At 42.1% G+C, this 11449-nt stretch overlaps 1 protein-coding gene across 2 annotated transcripts in view; it reads left to right on the forward strand.

Annotated features, from left to right (window-relative positions):
• The window catches only part of Shtn1 (shootin 1), a 112256-nt gene extending 103679 nt beyond the window's left edge, over positions 1 to 8577 (forward strand). The window contains exon 17 of one of the 2 annotated variants that reach the window (XM_004625647.2): positions 6932 to 8577. In XM_004625647.2, coding sequence (XP_004625704.1) covers positions 6932 to 7154 — 223 coding nt within the window. In that variant the 3' untranslated portion in view covers positions 7155 to 8577. The remainder of the gene's footprint in view (positions 1 to 6931) is intronic. The other variant, XM_023709001.1, reaches the window with a different exon arrangement.
• Positions 8578 to 11449: the final 2872 nt, after the last annotated feature.

An 11449-nucleotide genomic window follows, 5' to 3' on the forward strand; every position in this document is an offset into this window, starting at 1 on the left:
TCTCTCTCTCTCTCTCTCTCTCTCTCTCTCTCTCTTTCTCTCTCTCTCTCTCTCTCTCTCTGTGCAAGCTCACACTCCACATGGTGAGCAGGAGGGGAAGAAGGGCCCTCTTTCCCTGTAGTTAGTAGACATTTATTTCAGAGGAGAGAGTACTAGCTAGTAGAATGAACCACATGGACATTCCTGCTTAATTTGATGCTCTTATACAATTAAAGGATTTGCTCTGCTCTCAACTGTAATCTTAGCAGTGCTGAATTGTGTACTGCCACTGCAGGAAACAGCTCTGTTTGGCAAGAGCACTACTACAATAGTTCTCTGTGTGTGCCTGTACATGGACAATTAAGTTTGAACAACAAAATTAGAACAACTGGATGTTCTGGAAGTTGAGATCCTTTCACTTGGTCTTTTCTTCCTCCCCGCGGTCCACCCCAGGAGTCATCCTGTGGACCACCGGAAAGATCAGCCGCCAGTATTGTCTTACGTGCGTTCTGAGCGGCTGTACAGACGGTGGCTTCTTGCACAGTAATTGTCCAGGATGCGTTACACCTAGTGCAAAAATGACTGTTAAAATGCTGTTGAGTAAATCTCAAAATTGCAGTTAAAATGCTGCTGAGTAATTCTCAATTCTCTCAAAGAATTAATTGCCTTGTAACATTTGCTCCCAGTTGCGAGCACCTATGATTTTATAAGACTTTGTATAAAATATATCATTTCTGTAAATTGCTTTAGGTACTTTGTGGTTTTTTTAAACCATTTTTCAATAGTCTCTGTAGTGTTTGTTTCCTTTTATTTGTATATAGTAAAGTACAGCAGAGTTTTTTAATTTACTCAGATAGAAGTAGCTGATTAAAATGTAGCAGCAATTTCAGATCCCAAGTAAACTGATCAAACTTTAACCTGTTAAAATACATTTCATTTGAAATATAATTTATCATACAACTAATGGCAAACTGAGTCCTTGGTGACTATCCATCTTGAAAAAGTTTGAAGTATACAGTAGAAGAATTATAGTTTAAAAACTATAGTCCCCCAAACTTTGAAGGCACAAGCATTTTGTGCTCAGTATCATTCTCAGAGAGACAGTTTCAAGCATGGTTAGTTTTGTGGGACGCTTCATGTCTCATAAAATGTTTGAGTAAATAATACTAAGCTTTTAATGAATTTTCATGAGGCTTTAACGTTGTACAAAATTACAAAAGGCAAAAAGGCAGCTTGGGGGAAAGTGTCACACACATTTTATGATCTTTGCTGAGCTAAGCGTAATGAGTTCACACATTGTCAGCGCTGGTTCCGCTGGGGAGCCTGATGCAGTCTCAGAATCTGCGCATATTCCAGTCCAGCCTGCACTGACAGATCCAGTGTGATCTCCATGGTGCTACCCTGGAGCTCGGAGACCTGAGCCACCCCTGTGTGGCAGTTAGAGAGCTAGAGGAAATATTGCAGAGCATGGACTCCAGGGTCTTCGCCTAGCCATTGTCACCTGTGTTAAAAAGAAACCCTTAGTAATATTCCCACCAAGTAGCCTCTAGAGGCTGACGTTGGATTTTCAAACACAGAGACATTCGATTTTAAAATATTTCTTTTTATCACTAAAAGTCTATTTCTCCTACAGATAGAAACAATGCAAACTGACAAGCTAATATATTCCTCGAGCTAAAATGGAATTTTTAAGAAATACACAAAGCTAAAATCTTGAGCTTTGTTTTACTTTCCTTATATTTAAAAGTATGTGAATTGGCAGTCATGTAGGAAGTTTCATCTTGTTTTTTCAGCTTTATTTTGTGAGATTTGGGGCAAGTATAGTAAAGACTCTTGGAAAATAGGGTTTTTCGGAAAGAAACAATAAAAACTCCCTGTCGCAGTGCCACTTCTGTTCACGGCTCTAGTTAGAAACCGTATGAAGGGCTTCAAAGGAGAGTAAGATGTATTTTTACACTAGGGAAAATAGAAGGCTGACTCCGTCTTTGGAGTTTTCTCAGGAAACTACTTTTTAAAGACAAATTTAAATCGTTCCGTTTTCTATCCTTGAAGGTGGTAAATATGATTGTGGTTTTATCCATTTTTATTGTAAATGAAACAGAGTTCAGACCGTCCGGCTGTGCGTCATTTGTTGGATGACTGCCATGGACTAATGCAGGCGTCCCACTGGGAGACCAGAGAAGAGCTATACTTTGATTCACCAGATTGTGTTAAATAGTCCAGCTGTTGCGATTTGAAAGATAGTTACCTCAGAAGTGAAATAGAAATGAACTTGGCATTTATGCCTCAAACCATTTTTATACTGTTTGGCAATCAGCTTTTCAGAGGTAGCATTTTATAAAATAACTCTCACTGCTTAAAAGTTTCATTCACTGTAATGTTCGAAATGTCCCACCTTTATATTATCAGTAAAATTAAGCTTGAGTGATATGCAGAATTTGCATGAAATAAGCATTTTCCCTTTCATTTCATGAGCTTTGATTGTATTCAATTGAGCTCAGAACCATGTCGATTAGGGCTCTTTTGGGCATTAGTTAATTTGAATTGCAGCCGAAATGTTAGCTAGAATGTTGTTGAATATAATTGAACATAGAAAGTTGATTTTGAAAAGAATTTCATTGAATGCAAACAATGATGTGCTTTTTAAAATTTAGAATGCTGTGCTTTAGTCTCTTGTGCCACAGTCCGAAAAATCCCTGAATCTCTTTATAAAAGTTCAGCTTTGGCAGAACCGTTTGCAATTGTTCTGATTCTTTGGGTACCAGTAAAGTTCGGAGTGAGGTCTTTCACCAGCAAGAGGCCCGTCCGGATGAAGCCCACATCATGGCTCTCCTGCAGATGGGGAACAGTAGCTACTTCTGAAAGGGCACCCATCTTGTATTTGGGTACCAGGCTTCAGAGGGTGGCATAGATTGATATAGTATATTCAAGCTTTTGTCTTACTTGTTGGTTTTGTTTTTGTTTTGAAGTCACATTTGAACAAATGGTTTAAAATGACCGAGGAGAAATATCTTTTTGAATGGATCATAAATGACTTACCAGTATTTTATTGCAAGGAAAAAAAAATACTGGCTGGGAATCAAGACTCCAGTTTTTGTCCTGTATCTGCTGTCAGTAAATTGTGTTCCTCGGACAGATTATTTCACCTCACTCTTCTGGAACCATCTAACAAGAGGCTACACTAACTCATGTTAGTGATTCCTTTTAGCTCGAGTGTGCCAGGACTTCAGTTTTACTTCCTGTCACCTGTAATGTGAAGTTTTATTTGCAAATCTTCTTGCATACAGGAACAAGGCTGCCATTATTTTTATGTGTACTGACTTTCAATTACTTATTTGTAGTTATTGTCCTGAGGTGCTGCGTTAAAGCAGAAAAATTGAACAGAATGATCATATTCTGTAGTTCCCATTTACTTGTTAAATTTGTGCATCCAGGATTTCCATCTCAGGAAGAAGCATCAGACTTGACCCTCTAAAATCTGCCACTCTGGCCGCCTTGAACGAGAGCTTGGACTTCCTGTGCTGGCCCTGAATAAGCTCTCTAGCTTTTTCCATGGGATAAGGATGGAACTAGGGGGATGAGGCCAAAAGAAAGGTCCCTAATTCCAGAAGAAACCTTGTACAGTTCCCCAAGAGAAATAGAAATGGGCTTAGGGATGTCTAGTCAGGAGGAATTATACACCACACAGGGGAAAACCAGAGAAACCATGAGATAGTTTGAAGGGATAAACATTACAGCAACAGATTTGTAAGATGCAGATGGGTGTAAATGAGTGAACATGCCCAAATTAGCCCATGGCATCCATGTCCTGTTTCTAGGAACAGATGCCTTTGGGAAAAGCATGCACTGTGGATGCGGAGGGAGCAGGGGTGGCTCCTGATGCCTACTCTGCTCTGCCATTGGTGCGCTGCTTAGTCTTGGCCCAAGCTTTCCCCTTCTGCGCACCTCCTTGCCCTCTGTGCACTGTGGTGTGTCAGACTAGACGAATGCCTTAATCCCTTTCTGCCTCCACTGCCTAGGTCCCCAGGTAGTGGTCATTACCCTGGAGAACCCAGTCAACTCTGCTTCAGTGCAGATTCAGGCAGCCTGCCCGCTGTGCCTTGGTTGGTGATAGTCACCAGAGGGGTTCTCCAACTGTGGCCGACAGGTCATGGAATAGGTCAGCTGAAAAGCTTGTTATAGGAGAGATGGCAGGTCTTTGGGTTGAGGCAGCTCCGGGACACTTTCAGCCTGACCATATGCTTTCGGATTTTTCTGTTCACTCAGCCTGTCTGTTGCCACTGAGGAGCTCTGAGAGCACTTGCTGGAAGTGTTAGGCCCCCAGCTGAGGAAGACACCTTTTCCTAGGAGGTGTTCACCACCTTTCACCTGCAGATACTCAGGGCCATGGAAATACCCAGGGTAGTTCTACAAAGTGATGAAGGTTGTTATGGGCTGGTGGAAGTTGCTCACCCAGAATGCCACAATGAAAGAAATTTCCTTGTGCATGATTTGAACGGATTGACTGGCTTATGTACAGGTGGGCTTAGAATCCGCCTGGACTGGACCTGCAGGCTTCATTGTGGCTTTCACTGAAGCCTACGCTAGGCTGCAGCTTTGTTTCTTAGACTCTCTTCTCCCATTTGTTTCCAGTTTATAGTTGGCTATAAGAGAAATGTGCATGATATTTAGAAGTCAGGAATAGACTAGTAATCATTAATTTTACCCTAGGAAGGTCCGTGGGGGGCAGATTGCTACAGCTGGTGCACTGTTCTTGATGTGCTGACTGGTACCTTACTGGCATGTGCAGTGGCTGGCTGACTGGTACCTTACCGGCATGTGCAGTGGCTGGCTGACTGGTACCTTACCGGCATGTGCAGTGGCTGGCTGACTGGTACCTTACCGGCATGTGCAGTGGCTGGCCCAGGTTCCTACAGCTCCCTCACCTTCTCCTCCAGCTTCTCCCCACCCCAGGCCAAGTGCACGTGGAAAGGCTCCAGCATATCCTGCAGGTTGTGTGTGTCGTCAGGATCTGTACTTACAGGAGACAGATGTATCTCTAGTCAGTTCTTGGTCTCTGCCACTTTTACCACCATCTTCCCTGCCTTTCGTAGCTATAAGAACAACTTACTTCAATCGCAGCATCAGGCACAGAGGCAGTAAACTTCCATAGACTGCCTGAGAGCGTCCTTGCTCACCTAAGGTCTATTCTGTGACAGTCTTTTTATATCCCTTAGCAGTTTACCTTCTCTGATCATATGTGTTTAGATGTCACCTGAGTCAAAGAAGCACAAAATCAGGACCCATGTGGTTGGATCCCCCAAACGTAGTCATAGATGCCTTGACAAATGGTTCTCTGGTCACAGTAGATGGTTTCTGATAAAGGGAAATGAATCTCTGTGGAAGGTCCTATCCAGCCTATCCTTCAGCTTCCTGGTGATACTTTTACCACCCCTGAGAATGAGTTATGTGTTCATGCCCAGGTCACATAGTTAATGTAACCCAATAGCCAGAGAGAATGGTTGCTAAGCATTTGGATGGATCTTGTAGTACTCGCTGTTCAGAAAGTAGTAGGAGAGCGGCTTTTTGTACCTGTGACTAGGTCATGTAGCAGTGGATTGTATGTTGTTGTTTTTGTTGTATAAGACCACAAAGCCTGGTTTCTTCCCATTCGTTCTTAGCTTTTCACAGTTTTAATATCTGCTCATTCACTTACAAATGCTCTGCATGAGGTATGGAAGATATGTTATGCATCAAACCGCACAGCCCCTGCCTTGCGGATGCTACCTGCTAACTGACGAGATAGGCATGAAACACCTGATGAACTGTGGTAATTCCAGCAAGAAGCGTTAGGTGGGAAGAGTGTCTACTGACGGGTTCCACCTGGTGGAGAGGTCAGGAACTGTGGAAAGCAGCTCCAGGGGCGGGACTGGCGCTGGCCAGCAGCTGCCCAGCACTGTTAGAGGTGGGACTGTGCTGTACTGGCTCACAGGGAACAGTGAGTTCTCTGGGACCAACAGGCCCAACCGTGGCCTTGTCCAAGAGAGTCAGAAAAGCTTTAAGTGCCTTTGCCCTGACTGCTGCCCCCACTTTGACCATCAAGGACAGGACCGCATGGCAAACTTCCCATGGTAGGATCTGACCATAGCTTCTGAGAGAACTAAGTACTGGCAGCTTAATCTCCTGATGCCAGAGAGAGAGTATTTCTGGGATACTCTTCCCACAAGGAAATTCCCTCAGGCATTCAGCCTGAGAAGTAGTAGTCTCTTGCATCAGAAGAGGGTCGCTTCAGTTGGAGGAAAAACAAAACCTGCCTTGGAGATTCAATAAGAAATTTCTCAAGAGCTAGATTTTCTGATTAGAAAAATTTATGGTGACTTAAAAACATTTGAACTCATTCCCTGAGCTTTCCTATCTGGCTCATCACCCAAGATCAGCCCTCTCCTAGCTGTTAGGGCTGCAGTTGACACACCTCTTAAACTGTCCTCCAGTGACCAGGAGTGACTGTCTCTCCTCTGTCTACACCTCTTCAAAGCTAATCTGCAGCCAGCTGCACCTGGGGCAAGTGGGAGGGAAGGGGCTGGATGGGCTTCTTCCAGCTTAGCTTAGTAAGGGTGGCAGGGCAGGGCTCAGGAGATCAGGCAGTGATGGGGAATGCACGGTGCATCCACAAGCTTTGACGTCCTGAGAAGAACATGTGATCAAGCAGGTAGGTGTGTTTGGCTTTTTAACACTTCCTCTGGTAATCACTCCTTTTCTGCCTTCTTCTGGCCTTGTGCTCCTGATACGTAACTGGATAACTTCATTTTTTTTTTTTTTTTAAATGATGGCTGGCATCTCAAAGACAATGATGTGCATGTTGATTAGATAGAATAATGGGGGGGTGTGCTGTTGGTCGGAATCCAGAGATACCAAAGAAAACCTGGTTTTTCTCTCTCCTTTTTATTTTTCTCTTTAATTCTTCATCTCATAGGCCGCCCAGTAACATTGGATACAGGAGAAGATACATTGGCAGTGAAAACAGAGCTGAACCAATTGTAGTTTTAGATCCCATTTCCACACACGAGCCCCAAACCAAAGACCAGGTCACCGAAGAAGATTCATCTCAATGCAAAGATGATGAAGATGAAGCTAAACCAGAATTCAAAGAAGATAGCACTGAAAAAACAAGAGAGACAGACAGCTCCAGCTGCTGAGCCATCAACCAGGATGCGGGTGTGTTTGGAAGTCCTTTTCAGTAAGCACGCGATTCAGCTCGGTGTGTTGCCAAGGGCTAGGGACATTCCGTCTGGTCGCTGTATTCACAATACAGGTTCTTTTCTGGTGTCACTTTTGTAAGTAGCAGTTATAAGCATAACTATAGCAAAATACATTTGAAGTAGTTTTTGGCTTTTGAACTTTATAGGGATAAGATTTTTCCTAGTTACTGTATGTATGAAGTATGGCTTTGTTTAGAAGATTACAAAGGGTTCAAATATTGGTATCTTTTTAGGAACTGTGCATACCACTTACCAAATTTCAGTAGTGCTGAAAGTTCGAGGTGCTTATGAATAGCTGGATCAACAGAACCGAACAGCTTAACAAGATATAAAAAGCCCCAGAGCAAGCACAGTGGCTAGACCTGTACTTCAGCTACTCTAGAGGCTGGGGCAGGAGGGTCACTTGAGCCCAGGAATTTAAGGCCAGACTGGGGAGCATAGTGAGCCAGACTCAGAAACTAAAAGCCTTCAGAGAAGCTTCTGCTCTGGGTCTGGCAAGGGTGATTTCCATGGCATACAAGTTATTTTCTAGGGTTAGACTGAAGTAAACTTCAAACTCAGGAGCTGGCTTCAGACCAGTCGTCTCTTAATCAATGTGAATCACACGCCTTGTTGACTACTAGGTGGACAGCACAGGTTATTGATCGTGCCTGAAGCTTCCCAGAGATTCAGTGTGAATGTTCTGGTGGCCTGGATGTGGAGTTGAGGTGAAAGTCCAAACCTTGAATCAACAGTAACAGCTTCATACACCATGTTTTCTGTACCATGAGTCAGTTGTGTTTTCCAGTATACTAATATGGTTGAGGCACCATATTTTATCACAGTTATGTACAGTGAAGATAAGTGACAGGCACACACTTCGCTTCACTGCCATTCTGTATTACACAGGTTCTTTTGTTTTAAAGAAATCAAGTGGTAGTTAGTCTCTCAAAATACAGTGTTTTAGGCTACCACCGTGAATAAACAGAAATGTAATCAGGGATTAAAAAAAAAAATAACTTATGCAGCTTTTCAAAGTCAATTGTTTCAAAATTGGTGTTTATTTAAAATAAGTGGTAATGTACTTGAATGCACTTTTTATGACAATGATTCAGTAATGGTAATTTTACTATTAAAGGAAGTGAAAGGTTTAGTTTTGTTAGCATGACTCAGCATGTAGCTGTCAGGTGTTTCTCACCTAAGGGCAGAAGAAAATGATAGGAATAATTGCAGTAGTTGTATTGTATTGTATTTTTGCACGTGTGCTAAGCGGAGGCTCAAAGACATGGGTAGTCAGGCGAATGTACTCCCTCCACTTGGAGACAATTATCTTTGCATAGGTTCATTATGCTTGACTATTTCCATGTTCTTCCAGAGATGATTTACAGTTACCTATTACAGTACTCGTAGGGAATTAAAATGTAATGTTTTTCATCTGTATGTTTTGCTAACTGAATAATAGCTCTATGTGATATGCTAACTACAAACTGATTAATTCACTTAGATGAGTTATGTTATGCTGTGATTTGAACTCTCCTCACCACAATGCATTAAAAAAAAAAAAAAAGTAGCAAAAGCTTCCCATGAAGGTCAACTGTGGTTTTTGACTTTTTTACTTTAGTTCTCCACTGCTAGGAATCAAACCCAGGGCTTTGCAAATTGCTAGGTAAGTGTCCACCTCTGAGCTATACCCTAGCCCCAAAATCTTGACATTCTTAATAGGGAAATTATATGAATTGGTAATTGTAGTAATTTTTAATGGTCTACAAAATGGTTTGCTATGAATCATTTTATTCCATGTTTCTTCATGTGTACCTCCTTCCCATGTCCGTTATCAGTGTACTGGTTTGTGTAGTACACACATTTACAAGTTTGAAACTCCGTACACTGCCCGCATGTTTGATCATTCACGTCCACAGGGGAACATCATGAAAACCCCTTCATTCCAGCAGCAGTGAGCCATTCACTGAGATGTGCCCGCTGAAGCAAGCATCACTTAGCACCGGATATTTTGCCTCTCTGAGCTTTCCCAATTTTCTTCTGCATGATCATAGAGTATTTTAAGTTACTGTGGTACATGGATCTTTGATGTTAGATATTCACTCATCTTCTTCCTACAGTTTTTCCCTTTTAGCTCAGTTTTGAGGGTTTTCTCTCCCTGTTGTGTTAGTTGTCAGCAAAGTAGTTGGCTTCAGATGCAGGGGTCCAGGGATTTCATCGTCAAGGTGTGTCCTTAGTTACTCGCATTAAAAAATTATATATATTCATCTGTAACATTTTGAAGTTGGAAGGGATTGCATGCTTTCGTTTTCTGTATAGGAACACCTGTGCTGCTCCTTTAGGAGTGTAGATGGGTCTCTCTGCTTCAGTTTTCTTAGCTCATGTTGATGTACTTTTGTCCCCCAGAGAGGCAAATGGATAGAGGTTCTTTCTGCTGTTCCTACTTAAAGAAAGAAAAAATGTCTCCTCTTCTGTAAGAATTAGAAGTTAATTCAGATTGTTCCACCGTTTTGTATCTGAGCTAATCTCACATAAAGTCCTCACCTGTGGTCACTGTAGCAGTTGGTCAGCCCTGTGGGAACTCTGACTGGCAGGGGTCAATAGGGCCTTTGGCACCCAGCCTTGTTGGCCCGGAGTTAAAAAGGATGATTGCTTTGGTGCCGACTGCTCCTCAGAAGTTCCTCTCTCCTAAACTTCGTTAATGTCTGTTGGACAGGAAGTAGTAGAGCTGAAAATTATTGCTGATGATCGTTTGTGATCATTTTAGGTTGTAGGTCAGGCAAGGGACAGTAGTTGGTATCTCAGTCTTAAGGAAGACCTGAGTTATTTTTCTTAGGGTACACTATACATGTGTCACCACTCCCATCATGGAACAACTGTAATGGATACACCGGTCACGTGAGGAGCAGAGAACCCTGGGAGGCTCAGGAGGCGGTGCGGCTGCATGGACTGCAGTGTCTTGAAGTGCCTTCCAGGCACTGTCTAACGTTCCCTGTCTCTGTCATTTTTTTTAATCTGGGATATGACTAGTTTTTTCATCTCTTTCACAGATACTATGTATTTTGTTCAAATGTTTTAAATAACACAGATTGGAAAAAAATATAACTGACCATAGTGATTAGCAGTCTTAAGAAAACTCCATTGAAATGCTCCTCATCCCTTGGTGAGCCCAGTTATCAAATGAGGTTAACATGAGTGGACTGTATTCTGGATTGAAGTTAAAGTGCTAATCTGGCTAAGGTAATAAATAACCTACTTTTGGTCAACTTAATCAATTTGCTCTGGTTTATAGTACTTCAGGGGTTGTTCTCACATGCATTGCATGTATATTTGTCTTTAAGGATATTGGTAAAGGCTGTGTGAATACCCAGTCTTGTTCATCCTGCCTTTAGGGTGAATTTTCCTTCCAGTGTTTCTTGCCCCATTGTTTGCTGCTAAGAATCAGAAGAAGCAGTGGTAACCATGAAGTGTGAGTCTTCCAGCTTAGAGTGGTATCAACCAGTTCTGTACCTCATGCTCTGAGAGGCTACCACTGAGCCACTTTCAGATGGTGGCTTTGACAGGAAGAAGCTGGCTCTGCTATGAGGACATTAAGTTCCCTTGTTTATGCTCTTTGAAAGGAGAGGTCCTCAGTGTGCTTAGATCTAAACCAACTATCCTACAGGTTAGTACATAGCAATATTTACGATTTGTAGGAAAAGCAATAGTAATCCTTTTAACAGAATCCAGTCATATAAAGTAGTTGGACATCATATATTCATAGGTGTATGCTTGAGGATGTTTATTTCCTGGCATTCCTCTGTGATAATCACAACAGTGGCTGACAAGTATCAAGAGGCCAACTGGTCAGAATACACATCACATCATTTTTAACCACTTGCCAATTCCCTTACATATTATAAGCAGTTTGGGCATTTGGTAACCTGAAGACTATTTGCTTCACTTATTTACTTATTAATTTATATCTTTCTTTGTTTCAAAATGACATAAGGAGACTCAAAAAGATAATATAAGAAAAGCGAACATTTAAGACGAAGACATCAGGGAAAAAAGGAATCAAGTGTAAGAAAATAAGATGAAGTTCTTTGGCTATTTTAAAAACTAGTGACATTTGTCACCCAGCTGCGTCAGGGTGGCTTCAAAAAACATGTCCATATGTCTCAGAACTCAGAAGCTGGACTTCTGTTGCTGGTACTGAGAACTTCTTGTAGAATTGGCTTCTGTTTTGGAGATTTCTGATTTGTAAAGGACAA

This window comes from Octodon degus, unplaced genomic scaffold (genome assembly GCF_000260255.1).
Source record: "Octodon degus isolate 3935 unplaced genomic scaffold, OctDeg1.0 scaffold00010, whole genome shotgun sequence".
NCBI classification, from domain to species: Eukaryota; Metazoa; Chordata; class Mammalia; order Rodentia; family Octodontidae; genus Octodon; species Octodon degus.